Source organism: Pelodiscus sinensis, chromosome 21 (assembly GCF_052426305.1).
Source record: "Pelodiscus sinensis isolate ZL-2025 chromosome 21, ASM5242630v1, whole genome shotgun sequence".
Taxonomy (NCBI): Eukaryota; Metazoa; Chordata; order Testudines; family Trionychidae; genus Pelodiscus; species Pelodiscus sinensis.
Window position 1 is genome coordinate 18,553,894 of NC_143072.1, and position 26,166 is coordinate 18,580,059.

The 26,166-nt window shown below is 44.3% G+C and overlaps 1 protein-coding gene across 23 annotated transcripts in view; it reads left to right on the forward strand.

The window, feature by feature from the left end:
• MSI2 (musashi RNA binding protein 2) overlaps window positions 1-26,166 on the forward strand; it is a 468,712-nt gene that overhangs the window by 334,133 nt on the left and 108,413 nt on the right. For all 23 annotated transcript variants that reach the window (XM_075904806.2, XM_075904805.2, XM_075904808.2 and 20 more), the window contains one exon: window positions 13,616-13,698. In XM_075904806.2, coding sequence (XP_075760921.1) covers window positions 13,616-13,698 — 83 coding nt within the window. The remainder of the gene's footprint in view (window positions 1-13,615; window positions 13,699-26,166) is intronic.

Sequence of the window (26,166 nt, forward strand, 5' to 3'; positions counted from 1 at the left end):
TCCCTTTAACATACCATGTTGCTTTCACGTAATTGTATGGATAAGAGACAAGCTTTGTGTGTGTGTACATATACATAGATCTAGCAACATGCACTAAATATGCATGTACACATAGGGAAGCTCTTTACCAGACCAAAACTTCCTGCTAACTGGCAAGGAAAAATAGCTATATTTCATCAAACTGGCGTCGCCTAGGCTGTATTTCACCAAAGCTGACACACACTTTCTCCAGTGATGCTAGAGATTGAAATACTGCTGACTTCGGGTGTGAAAAACCAAACCACAGCACTTAGGAGCATGATTTTCTAAGCAATTGGCACTTGGCATTTATTACTTCTGCCGATTATAAATGGTTTTAATCTCATGTAACTTCTGTCATTTCCTCTGAGCCGTGTCTGTCTTATTTGCAGGGTACAGTGATAGAACGTCACTATGGAGTAACTCTGTTTAGCTATATAGAATAGTGGGTGAAAGAAATTCTCTGACATTTACTTTGATAAACAGGGTTCTGGATTTGTGATGGCTTTTCACTGCAAAGACTGCTCCTGGGATGGGGTATTTAACCTTCTCAGACATCCAGGCATGGGGGGTTCTTCAGATGGGTTAGAAATGGTTGCAGTGGGAGTTGGAGTAGCTTAAAACGTTGAGACTGTTTTGGATTGTGTTCGTGGCTCTGTTTCATCAAAATGTGCTCGCTGGTGTGAATTTTGCACTTCCACCCGTTCCCCAGGGAAAGGCCCACTTTTCCAATTTGCAGGTTGAAATGCTTGCCGGTGTCCCGTGCGGAAAGAGCACTTTCATGAAATAAATTGCCTGAAGCCAAATGGTAATAATTTGTGTGCTAAAATTTGAGAGATTTATCACCCATCTCTTCTAGATCTTGTGAGAAGGCCTGAGATTTACAAGGTTCCATGGTTAGCATTGTAACCTGTTTGGGCCAGGGACTATGTAATGTATATTTGCACTGTACTTAGCAGAGTAGGACTTTGCTGTGGTGCCCTCTAGATGCTACTGCAAAATAAAAGTAAATAAGTCTAAAAAAGTCTAAAATAAGTCTAAGTTATTTCGATGAGATATTTGCTTTCTTGTGTGCAGCCGGTTTACTAGTGTAAAACTATTTATGCAAAATAAAGCAGGTCCGTGAATGTGACATAAAGGAGGTATTGGTTGGTAATCTAGTAAAGACCTGGGAAATCATGGGCGGGGAACCTTTTTTGGGTCAGAGGCCAATGAACCACAGAAAAATCAGTTGGGGGCCACACTTACAAACAAGCAAAAAATACCTTCATAGCCCCCGACTGCAAAGCAGAAAGACACTCCCCACACTCCCACATACCAGAGCCTAGGGGATCCCAGGCTAATAGATTTGTGTGCTTTAGCCCTGCAGTGGGATGGCAGAGAGGCTGGAGCACCAACGGGGGCTCCCAATACTGGGAGGGAGCCCTGAGCCTCAAGGGAAGATCAGGTAAGCCAGGGGCTGCATCCGGCCCTTGGGCATTAGGTTCCTCACCCCTGTGCTAAATCGACCATTGATTGCACTCCCATTGACTCCGGTACTCCACCAGGACAAGAAAAGTAAGGGGAGTCGATGAGAGAGTTTCTCCCATCGACCCTTCACAGTGGAGACACTGTGATAAATGGACCTAAGGTAAGTCAACGCCAGCTACGCTATTCAGGTAGCTAGAGTTGCATACCTTAATTCGACATTGCCCCGGAATGTAGACCTGGCCTGAGTCTCTGAACTCCATGCATCATTCAGAGTAGCACAAGAAGACTGAGAACACAGGGGTTCATAATAGGATGGGGAGTGATATTTTCAAGCTTAAAATAAAAACTCCGCTAGGCTGTTTTTCTGAAGTTGTCCCAGGAGAAGAAAATCTTCCCAACTGAAAAAGTTGAATTTCTAGCCATACACATATGGCCTGATTTTCAGTGTTGTCAAGCATCTGCAGCTCTCATTAAAGGTGGCTGCAAGATGCTCAGCCTCTCTGAAAATCAGGACCTCCTGGAAATCAAGCGTCGAATAACCATAATGTGTTGTACAAGGTAAGTGGTTTTATTGGCACTTACAGCCATCAGCAGTTGTGAGGACTTGCTGAGACTCACAAGTAAGTTGCCATCATAGACTGCAAGGGTTTTCTATTAAAAAACAACAGAGAAAAAGAGCTACAAAAATGTTACTTATCCACTAAAAGGCACCTTCGCAATCACCTTCAAAAGCATTGGTGTGGTAGCTTATTTTCCGAAAAGACAGGCTGAATGGGAGCCACATCTCAGCGCTGAACTTTTTTTGAGAGACTGAGAGTGGAGGAAGGTTATTCCCTAGTTTGATAGTATAGAATCATAGGCCAGGTCTACAATTAGAAAGTTGACCTCAGATACACAACTCCAGCTATGAGATTAATGTACCTGGAGTTGACGTTCTGTAGCATCCCCACAGTGGGAGTTTGATCAGAGTGACTCTCCTCTCTGTTTCCATTACTCCTTGTGACCCAGTGGAGTACTGGGGTCAACAGGGGTGCCATCAGCAGTTGATTTAGCACAGGGGTGGGCAAAAGGGCAGCCGCGGCCGGATCCGGCCTGCCAAGCGAGTTGATCCAGCCCGCGAAGGTCTTGACTGAGGGAGTGCGCACAGTCTTCTCCTTCCCTGCAAGAAGTGCGTAGTGCTTAAAAGCACCACGTGCTTCTGGCAGGGCAGGAGGAGACTTTGCGCACTTTCCCCACCCTCAAACCCCGATTGGCCTGGGGGTAGGGCAGGGAGCGCATGAAGTCTCCTCCCTCCCTGCGAGAGGTGCAGTGCTTCTAAGCACCACACGCATTTGGCAGGGTGGGAGGAGACTTTGCACGCACCCGCCACCCCCAGGCCAATTGGAGCTTGGGGGCGGTGGGAGCATGTGAAGTCTCCTCCCGCCCTGCAAGGGGCTCAGCACTTAAAGTCAACCGCCAGCTGCTACTCAGCTGGTGGTTGACTCTAAACGCAGCGCTTCCCTTGCAGGGCGGGGGCAGGGAGCAAGAGATTTCACGTGCTCCGCTCCCCAGGCCCTGATTGACTTGGGGGCAGCAGGGGGGAGCACGCGAAGTCGTCTGTCATTGCCGGGGCATGGGTACCTAGAGGGAACCTCCAGCTGTTCAGAACAGCCGGCGGTTCTCTGGGGGGGGGGGGATATACTTTGTGTGCCCCCCCATACCAATTAGGGTCTGTGAGTGGAGAAGCACGAATGTGTCCTGGCCCCTCCCCTTCCACCTGAGGCCCCGCCCCTTCCGGAGTGGCCCAGGGCCACTTCAAACGTTTCTGAAGTAACCCCCGGTCCAAAATTATTGCCCATCCCTGATTTAGCGGGTCCTTACTAGACTCACTAAATGGAACCCTAAGGAATGGATCTCCAAAGCATCAATCTCAGGGTAAATGAAGACAAGCCCATAGATTTGTAGAGCTGAAAGAGAGCTGAGGTGGTAATCTACCCCATCCCTTGTGCTGAGGCAGAGCGAACTAAAGCTAGCCCATCCTTGACAGGTGTTTGTTTAACCTCCATTGGTGGGCATATCCTTGGTAGCCTGTTCCAATACTTAACTGTCCTTCTTTGTTAGGAACACTTCGCTAATATCTAATCTAAATCTCTGTGATGCAGATTAACCCTTGGGCTTAGAATCATAGAATACTAGGACTGGAAGGGACCTCGAGGGTCCCCTGCCCTCATGGCAGGACCCAGTACTGTCTAGACCATCCCTGATAGACATTTATCTAACCTACTCTTAAATATCTCCAGAGATGGGGGTTCCACAACCTTCCTGGGCAATTTATTCCAGTGTTTGACCACCCTGATAGTTAGGAACTTTTTCCTAATGTCCAGCCTAAACCTCCCTTGCTGCAGTTTAAGCCCATTGCTTCTTGTTCTATCCTCAGAGGACAAGATGGACAAGTTTTCTCCCTCCTCCTTATGACACCCTTTTAGATACCTGAAAACTGCTATCATGTCCCCCCTCAACCTTCTCTTTTCTAAACTAAACAAACCCAATTCTTTCAGCCTTCCTTCATAGCTCCTGTTCTCTAGACCTTTAACCATTCTTATTGCTCTTCTCTGGCCCCTCTCCAATTTCTCCACATCTTTCTTGAAATGCGGTGCCCAGAACTAGACACAATACTCCAACTGAGGCCTAACCAGTGCAGCGTAGAACAGAAGAATAACTTCTCGTGTCTTACTCACAACACACCTGTTAATGCTTCCCATAATCATGTTCGCTTTTTTTGCAACAGCATCACCCTGCTGACTCATATTCAGCTTGTGGTCCACTATAACCCCTAGATCCCTTTCTGCCATACTCCTTTCTAGACAGTCGCTTCCCATTCCGTATGTTTGAAACTGATTGTTCCTTCCTAAATAGAGCACTTTGCATTTGTCTTCATTAAACTTCATCCTGTTTACCTCAGACAATTTCTCCAGTTTGTCCAAATCATTTCGAATTATGATCCTATCCTCCAGAGCAGTTGCAACCCCTCCCAGCTTGGTATCATCCGCAGACTTAATAAGCGTACTTTCTATGCCAATATCTAAATCGTTGATGAAGTTATTGAACAGAGCCAGTCCCAAAAAAGACCCCCGCGGAACCCCACTTATTATACCTTTCCAGCAGGATTGTGAACCATTAATAATTACTCTCTGAGTACGGTTATCCAGCCAGTTATGCACCCACCTTATAGTAGCCCCATCTAAGTTGTATTTGCCTAGTTTATTGAGAAGAATATAATGCAAGACCATATCAAACACCTTACTAAAGTCTAGGTATACCACATATAACATGACAGCTCATCCTACCCTCTGTGGATATGAAGCATATTTGATCATCTCCATCCTTTTTCTTAATTGTATATGACAACCCTTATCGGGTTCCCACGCAGCCATGTTCTTTTCTTGAGAATAAACATACGCCAGTTGGTATCCTCTCTTCAAGTTATCTAACTCTTTTATCATTTTTACTGGATACCCTATAGTTTATACACATCTTTCCAAAAGTGTGATACCCAAAACTGGATGAAGTTCTTTGACTGAGGCCTGATTATAGTGAGTTGGGCAGGACATTTTACTGCAGTATTGCCACCCAGCCAGTTATTCCCCATTTTTCTGGTGGGGCATTTGATTTTTCCTTCCTACGTGTAGTACTTTCCAGTTGTCTTTATTGAATTTCATTTTGTTGATTTCTGACCAATTTATCAAGGTCATTTTGAATTAGAATCCTCTCTGCCAAAGTGCTTGGAATGCCTCCCAGGTTGGTGCCATCTGCACATTTTATAAGCATCTACTTCCCTTCATTTTTCAAGTCATTAATGAAAATATTGAATAGTACCAGAATAGTATCGGACTTGAAACTATCCCCTGTGTCACCCCACTAGATATGTCCTCTCAGGTTGATAGCAGACCATTAATAATGACACTCTCTGAGTGTGTCTTTTTCAACCAGAAACAACGAGGAGTCCTGTGGCACCTTACAGACTAACAGATTTATTGGAGCGTAAGCTTTCGTGGGCAAAGACCCACTTTGTCAGATGCATCTGACAACTTCTCGTTTTTTATCCAGATTCAGACTAACATGGCTACTCCTCTGATATTTTTCAACCAGGTGTACATCTGCCTTATTATAGTAATTGCATTTAGGGCACTTGTCCCTAGTTTATGAGGATGCCACATGGGGTAGCCCGGGCTGGCTTAAATTTGCTCAGCCCCAGGACTAAAGTCTGGCTCCTACCACCTGAGGCTGAAGCCTGAGGGTTTCAATCCTCTTTGTTGGGACTTAGCTTACATCCTCTCCTTCCAACACACACACCTGAATCCCTTGGGCTTCAGCTCTGTCTTCCCACCCCTGGCCAGATCAGTGAGGCTTGGGGAGGGGCTCAGGCTTTGGTTCTTCCCCGCTCCCTCCCCGTCGGGGTTGTGCAGTAATTTTTATGGTCAGAAGGGGGTTGTGGTGCAATAGTTTGAGAGCTCCTGTTGTAGAGTACACTATTGCTAATTGATTGCAAATGAGCCACTCCATTTTCACGTGCGTGTGTGTGTGTGGGGGCAGTTCTTGGGTTTGTATATTGGGAACAATTTTAGTGTGCTCTAGGGGGTAGTGGAAGGGTGAAGAGGTTCTAGGGGTTAGGGCTGGCGCTTTGGGGGTTGGGTTTTTGGTGGACTGGCAACATTTATTTGCATATTCATAATTTGCATAATGGACATGTAAGTATGCAAATAAAATTTTACCAGTCTGCCAAAAGTTTGTGAATAGGTTTGCCTGTCCCCGGTATCAAAAAGGTTGGGAACCACTGTTCTACACTACCACACCAACATACTAAGCAGGGAGCCAAAGGTCAGATTTCTGGGGTAGTCTCTGTGACCTATTTATTCCTTAGCTTCTCTGCTCTCCTGTGGAAAACTGAAGCAGTTTAATGCAGGATACCATGGTGGTATGTTTACTTGAGACTATTCTGGAAAGATAAGAGTGTTAGAATACCAAATAAGAGTAGTTTAAAAAGTAGCAGGGAGGCATCTTTTTGCTATATCTAGCAGATGAGTCTAGTAAGCAATGGCACTTGTCTACTTGATTTTAGTCAGTGTATGGCATGGTGAGAAGGGCTGGCTGAAATTTTTGTCAAAACTATTTATCTGGCAGAAAATTGGGTTGTCCATCAAATTACATTTTTCATGAATAGCGTCAACTTTCTGTGGTAAATTTAGATTTTTTTCACTGAAAAAAAAAAAGAACGCACAAAAGTTTTTAAAAAATGGCCTAAAACCAAAATAGCTTTATGCAGAAATACAGTCACTGTGCCTGAGGGAAGTTATCGTTTGGATGCCTTGTGCTCCCATTCTCCTCTATGGGATGGGTTCCCCTGGCAGAGTTCATCTCCGATGCCATGATGTACAATCTCCCCTCATCATGACAGGAAGCTTTGGTGCCTATGTAATATAAACAAGGGAACCCAGGAAAAATTAGAGCATGAGACATGTGACCTACAAATCCTATGAGGAATTGTAGTGGCATTTCAGAATGAAAATATTTAGAATATTGATTTTTTTTTTTACCAAATATTTAAAAATTTCCATCCCTAACTTTTCTGACCTGCTGTGAGTTGGAGGTCAGTGAACGTGACATAAATATCCGTACTGGTGAATGCCTCGCTTTTCCAAACTAGCATACGGAATGAATCTAGAGGTATTTGTTTTTGTTCTGATAGTGTTCGCTACATCAATCAATACCCCTGAAGAAGTTCTGGGCCCAATTTCAGTGTCTATCAACAGCCATAGACTAATATGTGAATGGGATTAAATGATTTTTTTGAGCAGATGATAAAGGAAGCCTTTTTTTTCCACCTGAAGGTCACGATTCCTGTCTCTGCTTCCTTCCAGTGATTTCACTTGGCTCAGATGCTCTCATCTGGGGGCATTTGTTTCCTTCTTTATATATTTCCCCTATTCTTTGTCTTTTCTTTTACTGAAAGGATTATTCAAATGAATATTCAGTTTTGTTCATTTGAATCAAGGGGAAAAAACCCAACTGTTTGACTCTGTTAAATGCTTATCTCTTAAATAGAGCTTGTTAGCTTCCAATAATAGCTTCATTCAGGAGGATGCGGTATAATTTCATTTAAAAATGTGTGCTCCTTGACAACCGGAATCCTATTTCTGTCACCATTTTAAACAGCCTTCTTTGTTTTGTGTTAATCTCCTTCGTACACTTTCCATGGAATGTTTTTTTGTTGTTGTTGTTGACTCCTGGTACCTCTTGTAAGAAATAATCAACTGTTTAAGCCAGAAAGCTTTAGAAGACTTTGGGTAATTTAAAAACGAGTGTGTATTCATTATGGTGACTAATGGGGCATGCATACAGCAATATTTTTCTTATGCAGTTGTTAGAAGTTGGAAGCTGGAGTGTTTTAAATTTTATTTTAACTGTACCGCAGATTATTTTATGAGGTTTTGATTCCAGAGCGAATGATCTGTTGCTGCATTTAAACTATGATGTGGTGGTCTTGATGAATGCCTGTGGGTTTTTAAATGGCTTTATATGTGTGGATTATAATCTATGGGATGCTTTCCAGGCAATTAAAATGTCATCATAAAGCAAAGACGTTGTGATGAGCATAGTCCCGTTGATCCCATTCCACTTTGCAACCTCAGGGCTTGATCCTGCAGGTGTTGTAAAACATACAGCACTAGTTGCAATGTTGCCACCTCTCGGTGGAGATTAGCAGTAGGGGGGTTTGTGGTCATGGCAGATGTTTGGTATATAGGTGAGATGGAGAACCAGACAAGCTCTCTGCCGTGACAAGTGCTATGTCCATACACAGGGTGACCCGATGTTCTGTTTTTATAGAGACAGTTCTGATATTTGGAGCGTTGTCTTATATAGGTGTCTGTTATCCCATTCCAATATTTAGGGTTGCCAGGTGTCCAGTATTCACCTGGACAGTCCAGTATTTTCGCCTCTAGTCCGGTAAAAAAATTCAGAGAATACCAGGCACCTAAAATGTCCAGTATTTTCTGATATTTTTCCCGGACAGGAGGCGAAAATGCCGGGCACCTGGCAACCCTATACACACTCAGCGCCTGGCCTCCCAACCCCCTCAGCCCGCAACCCCAACCCCCGTGCTTACCTGGTTCCACAGGGCTGCCAGCACAAAATGGTTGCCAACCAAAGGGAAGCATTGGGTCTTAGTGCTCAATCGCTCCCATGTTCCTATCCCTGCACTCGCTCTTAAAGGGGACATGCTGTTTTAATGCGTTTTATTTTAATTTTTTTTCTTAATAAGTCTTGAAGTCTTTTTTTGGGGGGAGAGGAGGGCTCAACAACTTTGGTCCCCCCCCCCTTTTTTTTTTCCTTCAACAGAATTTTTGCCCAATGTTTTTTTTTGTGGAGGGAGGTGTTCAGTATTTTTGTTTCAACCATCTGGCAACCCTACCAGTATTTCACATGTGCTATCTGATTACCCTATCCATACAGAGCAGACCATCCCTTCATTTTAACGGATGTTCTAGTGTTTCAGGCTTGAACTAAATTAATCCATCTCTGGAGACTGAGTCAGGATATGAATATTTGGTTCCAGAGTCAGCAGCTATTGCAAACTGAGTGATTGGGTCCTTCCCTCCTTTCTTGTTTTGATCTGACATGGCCTTCTAATATGGGTTCATTCCCGGTAAAAATGCAGCAAAATAAGGTGGTTACTCAGTGCAGGAAAATAAAAATATTTTTTTTTCATTTTCTTCAAGGGCTGCTACAGATGGAAACTAACAGTGGCTTCTGCATTGGTAGACTGTTGCATTCTTCTAATAGAGATGATTGTGCCAGTTTACCCCTGGAAGCCTGTAGCTGATTTGAAATCTGTATGCTTTAGTGGTATTGGGGTTTTTTCCCCATTTAAGTTTTTGGATGTTATCTAGATTTAAAATTTCAGATTGATGCCCATATTTATAGAGGTTTGGGTAACGTCTTTATGTCGGTAATTTCGGCTTTGTTGCAACTTCCTGATTTCTTTTAAGCAAGAGCCAGGTTTGGGGGGTTCATTTAACTTGTCACAGGAATTTGATTTGAAACATGAAGTTACAAGAGTGAATTCACCCTGTGCAAAGCATTGGCATGAGGCTTATATACAGGTTGAACCTCTCTAGTCTGGCACACTCTGGTCTGGCAACATGTGCGGTCTGGCATGATTTTAATTGGCCAGGTGTCCACTTAGCATGGGTGTGGCCAAGTTTCCTGTATCCCATAAAGTTTGTTTTACAGCCACCAGTCCTGACTCTCAGTCTTCTGTGCTGTTATTTAGCGCTAATATAGCCCTAAATGTCCTCCAAGGGTGTGTCTAGACTATAGGGTTTTTTCGAAAAAAAAAAAAAGTGGCCTTTTTTCGAAAAAACTTCCGCTGCGTCTACACTGCCGCTGCGCTCTTTCGAAAGTAAATTGAAAGAACACGGCAGTTTTTTTGACCATGGAAAACCTTGTTTTACGAGGAAGAATGCCTTTTTTTGAAAGTTCTCTTTTGAAAAAAGGCGCTACGTAATGCAAACTGTGCTTTTTCGAAAGAGAGCATCCAGACTGCCTGGATGCTTTCTTTCGAAAAAGTGGCTTGCTTTTTCAAAAGTACTGGTTGTAGTCTTGACGCTCTTTTTCAAAAGAGGATTGCAGTCTAGTCGTAGCCTAAGAGTCCAGCAAGCAGTGGAAGTAGTGGTAATGCTGCTAGACAATATTGACCTCCTGTGGTTTGTCAAAGTCTCTGGTTGGTCACCGGTCTGGTCCTGAGGGTGCTAGCCTACAGAGGTTCAACCTGTGTTACTGAAAGCCATGATGCTGGCTCTTCTGCCCAATAGTGAATGTTACCCACAGTGAAATGATGGTCCAGTCTCCACTTTCTAACTCAGAATCCTCCATTTTCCCTGTCCTGCACTTTATCCACTAGCAGACAGTCATCCTGCAGTCTTATTGTTTTGCTTTGTTAATCACCACTTTAACTAATGTATTGCAGATGATAACACATCCACTAGGTAAAATGATTATGCAGTTAAGGAATAGCATTTACTCATAATTAATTGTTTCATTGCTTCTTTGCTTTGCCACAAGAGGAAGAAATAAATGTTTTTAGACATAATCAAGTTTGTTTTCTCTCATCAAGTCAGATAGACAGGCATGTTTGAAATGGTAGGGCTCTTTTAAAAACCTGCAAATGAGAGTTGACACCATTGGATTGTTCTGTTATTTCTATTATAAAACCTGTAAATACAGAAAGCTACATGTCTATCTTCTTTAATCAGATAAATAATGTCTTCATAAGCCTGCATTTCTGCCTTACGGATGGGAGTGGAAAGGAGAAATTTATTTCCTAGTTTGAACGTGTAATGATTTTTGGTGGGTTTTCTGGTGGAGTTATGCGTATCAGCTCTAATTTCCTGAAAAAATCCCCCTCTCTTCTTGTTACTTGCACTGAGTCCTGAAAACAAATCGAAACTGAAATCCTCCATTGCAATATTCACTAATGAGTTACTAATGATGAAGATGTTTGTGGAGCTCCAGCAATTAATGACTTGCAGAACTGGACGGGACATTTCATTGTGCTGGGCAAAACTGGTTCCCTGTGGTGTCCTGCTATAATAACACCAATAATTACTTAACACAGTGTGGGTCCCTAGATTCCTAGGATGTCATGTTTAGTCCGTTAACCAGAAAAATTTGAGTTGCAACCGCAGTCCTATGTAAGGGAGTATTAAGCAGAGCAATTTAGAAGACAAATAAAAGTACCAGTTTGGATAAGATGATTCAAGATGCGACATGCTTGAAGTACTGAGTAAAATAGCTTTCTGAACAAAGATGCAAAGGGAAATTTTTGGATGTTAATGTAACATAATAGTCCGATGCTGTGACTCCTAGGATATTTTGAAACCATTCTGGGTTGTAATTTACCTGAGGAGAGGTGTCAGGGGGAAGCATTCAACAGTATTAAAATTACTCTGTGTTCCTAAACCAATCAACCGGTAGGTGCTTAAACCTCACTAGTTCATTCTAATCACTGAGAGACCCATTGAGGATACCAGCATTCTGTGAATTTATGAATAAGCAAACACCCATGCACAACTTCAAGGGCACTGCATTTTAAAATGTAGTTTGTTCACTCACAAGCATAGTTTGGTTTTAATTATTTGCTAGTATGAAGTTTTCTAGCAAATGTATATTGTGTGCCAAAGCAATGGAAGGCATAGTAATAGCTGGATTCACTATAGCAACTTAATAGTTGCAGAATCTTTGCTGAGAATCAGATGATGTCTACACAGGCAATTGAATGACAAAATTTGGGTCATTCAGAGGTGTTAAACTACCTCGTCTCCTTCTCTCCCCAACCCCCCCCCCCCCCCACACACACACATAAGTTGTGCTACAAGTGTCGGTTTCAACAGCGTGTCTAACAACATGAACACTGCTCATTGGGGGTAGAAGGAGCCAACAAACTATGGATAAGCTGCGTCGTGTAGACAAAGCAAAGGGAGGAGGGGCAGGTTTTGGGAATGAAGAAACTGGTTAGTGGATGCAAAGTGAGAATTGGCAAGGTTTGGACTAGATTCCTTCATAACAAGAAACTCTGGGTTTGTAACATACAACTTGCTAGATTCTCAGTTGGCATTAGTATAGCTCATGGAAGTCAGGAGAGCCATATCAGTGTGTCAGCTGAGTACCTCCCCGAGTGACCGAGATATTTACTTTCTCATGTGCAGCTGGTTTGAGTGCAAAACTCTGTAAAATAAACCAGACAGTTGCGAGCTTATTTATGTCCGTTGGTTTACTGTAATTTTGGTTTGATTTAAAACACAAGTTGTAATGAACTCTGAGTGCAGCATGCATTTCTGTTTGTATATTTTTGTGTGATAAAGATGTATCATTCCGATATCGAAGGCCAAAAGGCTTTTTTTGATGCTAATTTGGTGTTTGGATTTATTATGTTATCGACAGCCTTCACTTTGTCTTAATAGATTTTAATATTTATTTATCCATTGAGTGCTTGAAAGAAACAAGGTGTTGCATTGTGGGGTGGTTGTTTTTTGGTTTTTTTAAAGAAAAAGATGAGTGAAAAATCAATATGCAGAGCTGTAGCTGGCTGCCAAAATTCTTTAGTGTGAAGTGTCTAAGATAGCATGGACCCAACAGAGTAAATACAGTGTATAGCTGGCGGGCAGACAGCATGCATCAAACAACCTTAAACTGGCCCAAATCCATAGTTCCTTTGAAGCGGCAGTAGAGAAAAGATGACTGATCAGATCAGAGGTCTTAAACTTTAATAGTTTCTTAAAGGCCTCAGGATGTCCTGATGAGGTATTTGAGGAAGTAATTCAGGAAGAAAGGGACAAATAACTACCTCCAAATCTTGGCTGACCCTTAGGGTTCACTGTGTCAATGTACTAAAAGGATAAGCCTGGACCTGTTTTGATCCAAGAAGCACTTACTATACAGACTGCTTCCTTGCACGAGCAAAGCCATTCTCTTTTGACCCTTATAAATAACAGACGAGTAAATTTCTTGTTTGCTCAGAGGCAAACGTAAACAGAAAGTGCTGATACATGTTTGTGAAATCATTAATTTTTTTCATTCTCACAGCTAGTGGGTAAATGAGGGATCATTTTCTCTCCCTTTTTTGAATGTTTGTTCTTTGTGGTTTAATCAATCAACCCTAATGGAGAAGTCTCTTGGAATTTCAGAGGAACTGAAACCAAAAAGGTTCCATAGAAATGTAATGTAATCGGATTCTGTATGGTTTACTTCAAACCCCTATAAAATGTAACAGAGAATTATTTCCGTTCTCTAGGTAGTGAGCCATCCAGTAGCAAGGAAATGAAGGTCTATAAAATTATATAGGATGTATCAAAAATTTATAGGAAGGACAGAACCCTATTAAATATCTGATATTTTGTTTCATAGGTGGGGAGGGGGGAAGAAGTGTAGCTTCTACGAGCCACAGTCCTTGACAGGACTTCATTGTGTGTGTGAAAGGTGACAAAAATTCAAACTGCCCATAAAATGCCTTATTGAATGAAGCCTTTCCTGTTTTAACATAATTAACACTTTCCTTACACTTTCCTCCTTTCTCTCTTTTAATAAATAGGATTTGGCTTCGTAACTTTTGAAAATGAAGACGTGGTGGAAAAAGTCTGTGAGATTCATTTTCATGAAATCAATAATAAAATGGTAAGTTTTTCCAATATACATGTCAGCAGTAGAGAAATCTTGCCATTTATAAGAAAAACATGCTGTGCCCAGGTGGTCCTTTGGGGATATGTTCTCCATAAAATTAATTGCTTTAGTAGACATCCTGGGTCTGATGTTTGTCTTTAGGGTGGGGGTGAGCACTCTTATGAATTTTGCTTATTTCGCTCTTATTTCTCCCACTAACCTCAGGGCAGATAGCGAGGCTTTCGTTACTCACGTACCTAGTAATTGTCATACTGGGTCACATCGGTAATATGCCTAGTACAGTGTCCTGTCTTGGCCATAACCAACACCAGATGTTTCAGAGGAAGGTGTGCTGAAATGGGACTGTCAGTAGGGTTGCACAGGTTTACTAGGGTATGTCTACCCTACACAGCTATTTTGGGATACTGGAGGTATCCCGAAATAGCTACCCTGCATCTACACAAGCATCCTGTAATTTCGAAATATTTTTCGAAATAATGGGCATGCTGTTTCAGCATCCCGGTAACCCTTGTTCCAAGAGAGTTAAGGGATGTCTCGGAATAGCATGTTATTTTGAAATTTGGTGCTGAGTAGACGTGCCAAATTTCAATATAAGCTATTTCAAAATAGATTTGAAATAAGACACACAATTTGCATAGCGCAAATTGTGTATCTTATTTCAGGCTTAAGGTGCTGTGTAAATGCACCGTTAGAGAATATGAATTTGACTCAGCAGCCACAGGGGCAAAGATGATCCAAATCGGGCTACTTGATTATTCTCAAATGCCATGGTCTTCCAAGTTCCTGCCTCTTCTCCTAATTACTGACTTCAACTGCTCTCTCCTCTGTAACATCGTGGTATTGGGAAGAGGAGTGGAACACCATTTATGGCCGCTGGAAGGGCTTTTCAACACACAGAAATTGACTAGCGTGGTTACTGCAGAATAAGCTGATTCTGCTATAACTCTGATTAATATCCCTGGTTAGAGAAGCTGCAGCTGCCCACCAGAGGGAACCAAACAGAATCACGGTGCATTGCTGTCACTCCACTACGGTGTCTCTTTGAATGCATCTCCCAATGCAGTTGTCCTAATGCAGGAGCAAGACGATCCCTGAAGTTCTTCTAAAGCCCAGTCTCCTCTTGAGTAGAGGTTTGCTTCCTTAGCCAGATGGGAAAAAGGAAAAGCATTTGTATTTCAATCGATGCAATAACTTTGATATTTTCAGTTAAAATATTCTTTTCCCTTTGTCAAAACATCCCTTGCTTCTCAAACATGTATTCAGATGTGCATTGTATAGTGGTCTGATATGTGTTCACAGACTTTAAATTCAATAATAGAGCTTTTAGTGTGGATAAGATCAAAGCAATCTCCTTAGCATATGCTAGAGGCCTGATTCAATATTTGACTTGCTAATTTTTCCCAGGGCACTGAAATAATATTCTTCATATTGTTCCTCGCTGCAATGTGCATCTGAAATGAAAATAACAGCTCTTTAGTATGCTATATGTTGAGATGTCATGCTCAGACTTTGAAGGTGCGGACTGCATAGAGAGGTAACGGTTCCTACTTTGGGTCTGTTAACTTTAATGCACTTTGTACCTAGCTTAGCCTGGCTTATTCGGAATGTTTTCTTTTTGCCAATTACATTTTAATGTTTTCTAGCCACTAATGAGACTTAGAAATGCAGAGTGGTGCAAATACAGGTTGAAATAACGTCTCTCCCTTTCCCACACACAAATTCTTTTTATATATTAGCTAAATGCTGTTTGTCCTAATAAGACATCTGATTGTTTTTCTTTTAAAAAAAAAAAGAGTAAAAGGGGTGGTAAAAGTGTTAACTTAAATGAGGATAAGACTTGCAAGTTGGTGAAGGAAAAATAGTGTTTTCATATCCCGTTCCCTGGGGCTTGCTTTGTTTCCAAAAGCCTCAGAGTGAAAACTGCAACAAGTCTGTCTTGACATGTGACACCAGATCATGTGTAATAGACAGGAATTTGGAAATCCTTTCCATGCCAACACGCCTTCACACTTTATCACAATGGCCATCATGGCTGATATTTTTATAACAATAGCGACCCTGATCAGGACTAGGGGCCATTGAGTGCAGTACAAACACTCTTCTACAGCACTTTTCATCAGTAGATCTCAAAGCACTTTACAAAGGAGTCTGGGGTCTCTTACTCCCCTCCTCCCATTTACTTTTTAAACAGATGAGGAAACAAAAAGGCAAAATGATTTGCCCAAGGGCACCCCAGTGATCAGTGGCAAACCTGGGACTAGAACTCTGCTCTCTTGAGTCCCGATTCAGTACTCTGTTCACTAGTCAACACTGCCTGTCAAATGACAGAGGTACAGATTCACAGAAAGCACTGAAAGTGAAGGCTGTGCCCTGTTCTATCGAGGGCATGATGATGAATGCCTTGTAAGAGCCCACCCAGAGGTGCTTTCTAACCTATATGACAGAACATGACCTCTCACCCTGTGACTACTTCGTTTTCTTAATAACCTCTTATGAAGTTTCTTTGTCAAACGATTTTAAAATGTTTGAATAACCCGTATCAGACAGTTTGCCTTTATTTGCTGTTTGGTGACCTGCTCAGAGAACCCTAAGGGACACGAGGCACCCGATTTTGCTTCACAAGAATTCCTGCTGCTTTGTCCATATGTCACATTCATCTAGGTGTTTTGTTGTTCTGTTTTGTAATTATCCACCAGCAGCGGATGGAATGTGAAAATTTAGTGGGATGCAGAAAATATCTCGCCGATTACTTCAGTTATTTCACACTATGTGGTTTTCCTGGCATTCAGATTCTTAGCTTGATGTAAATCAGCAGCAAGCTATGGAATCCAGCGCTGGCCCTTTGTGAGCTACTTAGTGCAATACAGATATGAGATAAAAAAGGATGGTGCGTTAGAGAGCAACTTAGCTTCAGCAAAATCACGTTGGCAGGACAAAACAAAGTGAGCTGTGGCCTGAGACCCCTAATTTGACACATTCATCGTGGAATGTTGTATCTGTTGCCGAATTTCAGACAGATTGCACTTTTTTTTCCTGCATGTGTGTGTTATGTTTTTATACATGATGGGGGGAGAGGTATTTTAAAAAGCATACAACCTTGGCCTAATTCTGCTGTCGTTGAAGTCTGTGTAGTTTCACTATTGACTCCATTGGAAACAGTTTTAGAGTTTCGTCGCTTCTGCAAGGGAGAGAGTTAGGTCAACGCAAAGCGCTTCTGAACATTTCACTCTTTCAGAGCTAATGTGTTGCAAAATTTCCTCCAGACATTATTCTTGCTAATTGGATTCAGTGGCATCTGTGGAACATTCCTGTGTGTGTGTCACTGGCTCTAGCGGACAGACAGACAGAGATGCATGCACACACGGTGTTTTTCAGCCATGCTGTCATAGTTGGCTTGGCCAGTTTGCAGATGCAAAGCATTGGTTAGAAGGAAGGACCCGAACAACTCAGTTCCTGCAGCTGTTCAATAGTTTCTCATTCCCTGTGGGGATTGTACAATACATAGTGCTCAGTGGATGTGATGTTGCTACACCTCTTCCTCCTGACTTCACTAGGCACTAGGAAAGAGTTTTCAGCTGGCCCTCAGCTTCCCTACTAGATCTGCCCGTCTGGCTTTGGTTGCCCTGCATTCCTGCCTTCATCGGAAAAGTTCAGTGGCTTTTCACACCCCTTACTGTCATTCGCTTTAGGAACTGCTTAGTTTGTGTGTTCTCTTCCAGCTTGTTTCCCCAATATGGTAACCAGTGCTCCCTCTAATCTTTTCCATTCATGTGCAGAATAATTTTGTGTGCACTGAAGCGCGTGTGAATGTGCACCACCAGTAGAAACAGAGCTGTGAGTGCCCTGCTAATCAATTGGCTGCCCACACAAGCGCACAGCTTACAGGGATCACTGATGGTAACCCCAGAAATTTTCCTCTGTATTCAGCAGTGTGCATCTTACGGTGACAGCCAGGCCTAGAAACCAGAGCCATCGTCTGCAGTCATGAGACAGGAGTCAAGAGATGGGTAGGCAAGAATACCAGGAAGTCAGAGTCAGGAGACAAACTGGAGATCAGAACCATGAGTCAGATGTCAGGGAGCTTGAGCAGGGTGGAGACTAGCTGTTCCACCAGTTTCCTGTTCCTGTGCAGCTGGCTTATGTAGAGCCAGCGGGCCAATCAGCCTCTCTGGCATTCTGCCAATTGGACCTCAGGGAACGAACCTCAAACTGGGCCTGGTCTTTATGGGTCCCAGTTAGGCAACTCTCAGCAGGTGCTCCCAGGGGGGTGGATGGCGTGTGGCTGCTCCCTGGCAGGCCCAGGTTTGAGACCCATCAGCCATGACACTTACCTGCTTCTCCACTTCCCTGTAGTTCAGAGGCAACTAGCCAGCTCCTCCCCTCCTGACTTCTCAAGATGTCTTCTGACCTCCCTTCTTGGTGTTGCTGGACTAGACACTCCTCCAGCGCTACTGTGGCCATATTTAATGGGCCTGTAACGATGAGGCTGAGAGACCCTATGCACACCAGACTTCACACCAGTTCCTCACCTTTGGGCAAGAACAGGGAGAAAGGCACAGACTAACCAGCTACCCTGTGGTGGTGCTTAGAGACACACTTAAGAGTAAGCTGTCTCTGCTGAGCCCCGCCCCAGAAGGCAGTTCAAGGGGGTAGGGGTCCTTTCAGGGCAGGAGCCCTCAGCTTCTAGTTACCCAGTAACACATTTCAGCTAGCGTCTGGTTCTGCTGAGAAATTGTACCCAGCTATTTCCCCATGCTCCGTGGGTGAGGAGCAGCTGGGAGTCCTGCCAAACTAAAGGATACCTGAGGAATCCCAGGTGTAGGGCGGTTATGGTGAGAGGGGAGAAAAAAGAAGGTGGGGTGGGGGAAGAGGCCATGGGAGTTTCACATTGAGAAGGGGATAAAACCGTGTAGGCTGCCGTTTGGTGTCATGGATAATTTAAATGAACCTTTGCAAAACACGTCAGACCTCCTCCGTCCATGAATACAAAAGCATGATGCTCTGGGTCTGTTTTTCAGTTTTTGGGGATGTGGGTTGTTGTTTTTTTTCGTGTGGGGGGGTTCACTCCTTTCACTGCACTGATTTCTAAAAGCTGCCCACAAGAGAGTAGATGATGCATGAGGTAGGCACAGGCCTGACTCATCGCACTGCTGACGTGTCTGTGGATGAATGACCAAATCCACACAAAAGAGAGAGCCCGTGTGTGGGTGGGCAGCGGAACTGGCACAGATACCTAAAAATGACACATGGCGAGATATTGATCATTGACCTGGGAAAGTGCTTAACTTTAGCAGCTAGAAATCCAGCCTGGACTGACCACTGTGCAACCTGCTGGTAAGTGTGCATGATAGATCCCACTGTGTGCCAATTTGCAGAGGATACCACTGTCTGCAGCCCCCCTCTACAAAGCTTTGGCTGTTTGGCTCAAGCCGTGGGAGCTCATTTAGTTCTGGAGGTCCCCGGTCTGTCAGAGAAGGGGACAGCCATCACAACTACACCTCCAGATTTAACAACGGAAGTTCATAATGTGGCGATCTCGCTCGCTCTCTCCCTCCATCTCTTTCTTTCCCATCTTCAAGAAGTTGTCATTCCACATAGTGGGAAAATGAAGGCAACTTGGCTACTGTTGTTTGTGAGCCTATTTCTAGCTTCGCTTCTCACTTGTAAGCTAATTTTAGCTCATCCCTTCTGCTTCTGTTGCCATTTATAAAGCTGAGAATGTCAACTGCAATAGTAAATGAGCAGTGGGAAAGCGAAAAAGAAAATGCCAGCGAGGCATTTAATAAATGAAACTCTGAATTTACGTGGGAGTCAGATTATCTCCAAACATTTTTAAAAAGAACCCAAACCAGCCCCAGAATATGCTTTGCCTGCATAAGCAGACTGTTTTGCAAATAGAAACTGAGCGTGCTGTCTTTGTGACATGGGGGTAGGGGATTTATGGCAGGGGTCAGTGGCTCTCTTTAAAAATTATTTTGTACAGTGGTGTAGAATGCAATAGATATTAGTATTTATTATTTATACTGTGGGAGTTGGTATTTGACTACATCAGGACCCCATTATGCCCAGGGCTGTGCAAGCAGAGAATAAACCCAAATAGTTTACCGGCTAAAAGTTGGAACAGGTGGATCAGGATGGGAAGAGGGGAGGGCTGGCTGGCTAAGAAAAATAATAGGATGCATTCTCACAGATGAATACACACATTCGCTATTGGATTTCTTACAAACTTCTGTTTATCCTTCATATGCCCATAAAGTATAAAAGAATTTAGCACTTTTGAAAACTAGCCCTGGTTTGACAGCTCTGGCGATCCTACCCCCGGTCCAGACCTCCGCAAAATTCCCTCCGCATGTCGGATTCAGCCCAACAAGCTTCCAGATCCAGCCCATGAACTCCCTGCCTCCCTCCCCCACGCCTCCGGTGCATGCTGCTGAGAAAAATGGCTGTTTTGGAGCTATTTGAACAGCTGTGGACCCAGCAGAGGGAGGTAAGGGTTCACACGCTGCTTCTGCCCCCAGCACAATCCCATTGGCCGTTTCCAGCCAATGGAAGCTGCCTGTTGTTAACAGGCAGCTTGGGAAGTACCCTCCATCTCCCTCAGTCTCATAGCTGTTAAAAACTCACATGACCCCTGCAGCCAGTATGGGGGTGGAGCAGGCAGGAGGCCTTCTTGAGAAGGTTGCTGACTGGTAATCAGGCAGGTAAGTCTTCCAGCCAGAGCCTGCCTCTGGAACTCCAACCCTCTCTCCCCCTCCCCCAACCCACAAAACCTCTGCCCCCCTCCTGCCTCCATACCCCTCCCAGATCCTGCACCCCAATCTCCTGCTCCAGGTCACAACCCAAATCCCTGCACCCCCCTCCTGCACCCTAGTCCCCTTCCCCAGGTCACAGCCCCCCTCTTGCCCAAGGTTACAACCCAAACCCCTGCATCCTAGTCCCCTACCCCAGGTCACAACTGCCTCCTTCACCCAACCTCCATCCCATATCCCACACCTCCTCTATTAATATGGAAGAGTGCGGCCCTTGACCACTTTCCAACTTTCTAGAGTGGCCCCCATCAAAAATTATTGCCTACCCCTGCTCTGGCCCCTAATATAACATTCACAGCAAAGATAAACATGCCCACTAGGGATGTAAAATCCCATTTGAAAAATGAACCACTTAAACATTAAGTTTAACCATGATCCTGTGGGTGGGGGGCCATGGCATGATGGGCCCAGCGGGGCTGCCAGTAAACCACTTAGCTTACCGGGTGATGCTTACCGGGAAATTGGTTAACTGGTTAACCCTTTACATCCCTAATGGCACCCCTGTGTACAGCCTGACCTTAGAGATCCCTGCCTCTAGGGATTAGCCATTAGTTCAGCCAGAGGCCCAGCCGGTTGTTGGGCTCTCTGTGGGGACTGTCAGTGAGATTGACACCCTCAATGTATGTTTTTCCACTGGAGGCTTGATATGAAGTCAATGGAAGGACTCTGACTGCGATAGGCTTTGGATTAAGATTGAAAGACTAAATTGTCGCTACCTATGCATTAATATATAGGAGCCACCAACCAGTATTCCAGTGGTGGTGGCGGCAACTTTTCCCTCTGAGGTGGACTAGATTAAAATTGTCACCTTAAAAGTTAGCTAAGCAGTCTCTGAAATCCAGCCACCAGACAGTGCTTACTGTGTCTGCCAGTTTGACCTCTATCTCACGATGATGTCGGCAAAGCGAATAGAAGAACTCTCTGGCACCACTCAAGAACTAAAGGTAGACACCTTTGTCCCCATTCCCTCCCCCGCACCCACGCACACCACAGTTCACACAGACATTTAAAGGTACCATGAAATCCTTCCCAAAACACTTGAGAAAACTCTTCACCGCTACAACCCCTCCCAGGGACCTTCTGCATGCTTCCCAAGCCACAGATACAAGGCAACCCAGGCAGACCCATCATATTAGTCTGTGGCACTCTTTCTGAAGTATAATCAGGACTCTCAGCAACCATCTTCAAACCGCTCACTGCATAAAGGGCCAGCTTTCTCCAAGACACTACTGATTTCCTCCAGAAACTAACCGCCTCCTCCAGAACACCATCCTTGCCACTGTGGATGTCACCTCCCTATGCGCCCCCGTCACAAACGGTGACCAAATTGCTCCCTGCCTCACATACTTACCAGATAACATCTAGTGTGCAAAATTCTACCCAATAAACCTTGCCAAGCTCATTTCATCCTCACCCACAACTTTCTTTCATAGCAAACGTTTCGTCCAAGCCATGGGAATAAGAACATCAGAACGGCCATACTGGGTCAGACCAAAGGTCCATCTAGCCCAGTGTCCTGACTGCTGACAGTGGCCAATGCCAGATACCCCAGAGGGAGTGAACAGAACAGGGAATCATCAATCCCACCCTTGCCCCCCATTTCCAGTGTCACCCAACTGATTAGAAGAGCACCCACAGCGTGGTTTTCTGTTTCTGTAGGTAGTGCACATTTGCACATGCCTCAGTGGGCATCAAAATGTATTTGGCACACAGATACAAAAATCCAAACATGAGTGGAAAAGATTGGCAGGAACATTGCCTTTCCCCCCCATACAAGGTATTATTAAATATGGTTGTAATTATGTGATCGGGACCACAATCTTTGCTGAACCTCTTCTTTTGGCCTTAAAGCAACCTCACCAAGCTCATCATCAGAAGTAAGCAAGCAAGCAAGCAAGCCTATCGTGTCATACAACTCAGTGGCAGCAGGTCTCTCTGAACAACAGATGCAAAATCGGCAGACTCTCTCCACGGCTAGGATGATCAGTTTACCCACAACACACCCCTCAGGGTTCTTGGTCCTGTACATGCCTGTCACATCCTGGGGGGGTACCTCATCCTGTGCCCTGAAAGCCCAAGCAACAATTATGTGGGTGAAGCCAGACAATCGCTCTGCTCTTGAATGAACTCGCACAGAAAAATGATAAAAACACCACAGCGCCCCGGGGCAAACTCTTTCCATAAAGCAGTCGCTCCATATCTGATCAGGACTCTTTCCCAAAGAAAACCTGCACAACACCTTCAAAAGAAGAGTCAGGGACCTTCAATTCATGACACTTCTGGATACCAAAAAGCATGGGCTAGTTTCATAGCTCATTGCAACAATTTGTAACACACACCTACCTGCTTCTCCTTCACGGCCTCTTTCAGACTCTTTTCCCATAACCGTCTTGTATTGCCGCCTCCATTTCAACTGGCCTCCTACACCATGTTACACCTTATGCTTAACAAGCTGTCCCAATTTTTCCTATGCTCAGACACTGATTTCCTTCCCTGCTCCTGAAGAACAGCTCAAAAGCTTGTAAATTTCTCCAATAAAAGATATTACCTCACCTATTTTGTGTGTCTGCTCTCATGGTACCAACCCAGCTAAAACAGCCCATCAAGCAATCGAGGTTGTAACTGCCAAAACTTTGGGTGTCATCTGCTATCCCTCAGTCAGCCCCTCCCCACTTTTTAAAACCTGTGGGATGTTTAGTAGGGGTAGTAGGATAGGCAGTACCAATCCTGTTTGGTACAGGATTCTGCTGTACCAAACAGACAGCAATAGTGGCTGCTCTCGAGCAACAACAGTCGACAAGACAGGGAAAGAATTCCATCTACAACTCCAGTCTCCCAGACCAGAACACCACCTGTTAGACAGCATTGCCTCTCCTGCTAGGATTGTACTACTGCTCTTCGCACTGTATTTTTCTTCTCCATTTTACTGTAGTTCTGGATGCATTTTAAAAATGATGAATGTAAAGATAGTAAGATTTATTGTAGGTGACAGTATGCCCCAGGCTGCTCCACAGCTGAGGAATGCAATGCGTAGAGGCAGGCGTTCTGGGCACAGAGTAGAAAATTAGCTCTTTATAGAGTTTGTTTTCAAGGAGACTTACCAAGTGGCCTTGCACTCCGTGATTTAATGTGGCCATAAGGTTGAAGTTGGGCTGTAACTTTGGCTTACCCAACGGGCATGTGTAAAGGGACAGACTGAAGGAAATAGCCAGCAGAAAGTTTTAACCAAGTGAAGTGATAGTGACTAGGACAGTCGAAGCTCTGTTTCTATATGCATATGCATATATGTAAATATATTTTGGTTTTGAGCAGTTTTCTATCTTCCCTGTTAACTGCCTCAGTAACAACCCTTTGTCCTTTTCTAGTGTTTTTTGTATGAAGATCTCAAAGCACATAAGCTCATTCTGATCAGCAGCATTCTGATAGTGTTTGCTTATTGTTATAACCCCCCTTTACATGTGGGTAAACTGAGTCGCACAAAGATTTTATGTGACTAAGTTATGTCTCAAGTTAGCCTCAGAGTCAGGAATTAAACACGGGAGCCCCAATGCCAGTCCCTCATTCTAAAACTGGCCACTGTGGTTGTTGATGGGAGAGCTCCTTGGAGAAAGGAACCGCCTCTTCATTATGTGTCCATAAGGCACAATGGGGCTGCAGCCCTGAATGAGGTTCTAGGCATGTGATTGCTACAGTGAATGTGCCACAGGTCACATCAAGCTGTAGCCAAACTTGGCTACTTATCATGATTTCACGTTTCCTGCTTCCCCCAGGCTGTAGAGCTAGAAACCAAGAATATTGCTAATGTTTCTGGGAGATGCTATTTTGCCACTGCTGCGGCCCAGAGTGCGAAGAGCTGGCAGTAATCATGGCCACTGCCTGCAGATATATTCTCATTCAGGCTGGTTGAAGGCCTGCCAGGACAGGAGGTGGGAGCAAGGCTGGAGAGAAATTGTTTTAGAAGCGACGGCTACAGGATTGTTCAGGTTTTTGTTCTCTCAGAGAGACGCAATGCCAGGAAGCAGCTCCCTCGCAGCGCACCAGGCGATGCAAGTCTGAGAGTCCCATCTGTCAAGTGAAGGACACTTCAGAATGGCTGTAACTTGGATGCCACCCTCCCAAACAAAGTCTCTCGCACACGCACGCAAAAACAACCAAACCCATAGGCATGGCGCATTTACAGGCAGTCCCCGGGTTACATGGATCCGACTTACATTGGATCCCTACTTACAAACGGGGTGAGGAAATCCCGCACTAGCTGCTTCCCCCCAGCAGACCAGGGAGACGTGAAGCTAGCGTCCCCCCCCCCCCCCAGCAGACCAGGGAGACGCGAAGCTAGCGCCCGCCCCCAGCAGACCAGGGAGACGCGGAGCGGCTTTTCTCAGCAGACACCTCAGCTTGAGAATAAAGGACTGAGGGAAGTGAGGTGTGGGAGAATAAAACTGAGCTCTGGAGAAATGTTTGGCTAGAGTTTCCCCTACAATATGTACCAGTTCCGACTTACATGCAAATTCAACTTAAGAACAAACCTACTGTCCCTATCTTGTACGTAACCCGGGGACTGCCTGTAACTGCTGCAGGCTACAGGATAGGCTATGAGTCAAACCTCATCATTGGGCTTTCAAAGCCTGCTGGATGGGCAGGAAGAGGTCTTGCCCTAGGAGACGCAACAAAGAGGGACTGCTCTATTGCTAAGACACTAGTGTCAAGGTACTTTCCTGGACAGGTGGGAGAGATGTTGTTCCACTCTGTCGTGGTCGTGCAGTCACTGACCTCTGTATCATAAGCTTCAGAGGGGTAGCCAAGTTAGTCTGCACAGGATAAATGTAAAAAACAACTAATAGTCTGGTAGCAGTTTAAAGACTAACAAAACACATAGATGGGATCTTGAGCTTTTGTGGGCGCAGCCCACTTCTTCAGATGACTGAGCGTTGGATGTCCAGAACCAAAAATAAGGGAGGAGGGGTGGAAGAGAAGAGCATGAAATGACCAGTTATTCCATCCTCCCCACCCCTGATTTGCCAAACTTTGAGGGTCTTTTAAAAAAAAATACACCACATTTCCCTCTATTCCCATGTGTAATGGGGCCTTGACAGCCTTACTAGGTGAATACAGATTTTAGTATTAGATGAGCAGTAATTGTGGCTTGCTGTTGCATGAATAGCATGCCATCTCAGTTAAACTAATCCAACTTGCTGTCAATTATACTTTGCTGGTAAGACAAGGTTGCCTTGTCTTTGGGTGGTAATCCTTTTTTTGTGTATTGTGAATACAAGAACACTCCCTCGCCCCTGGCTGCCTCCCCCGAAATAGCTCTGGTTTCCTTGGTAAGTTGTAGCTATCTTTTCCTGAACCATCTTGATGTTGAGAGCTGACAGTTTATTTTGTTATGCTGGGTACAACAAGCTTTTCACTTCCCACCTCAACAGTCCAAGGTTCCAGCAAGTTAGCCTGCTCAGTCCTCATCCAAAAATACTCCAGTGTAGTAACAATTCTCAAGACCAGACTAAACAAAAACAGTGGGTTTTAGCTTCTCTGCCGTTCCTCCCCCCCCCCCCCCCCCTTAGTGTTCACATTTCCTTTGTTAGGTAACCCGATAAAGATCCCACATACAGGGCAGCCACCAAAATCTGGAGATTATTAAGGTGAACAGCAA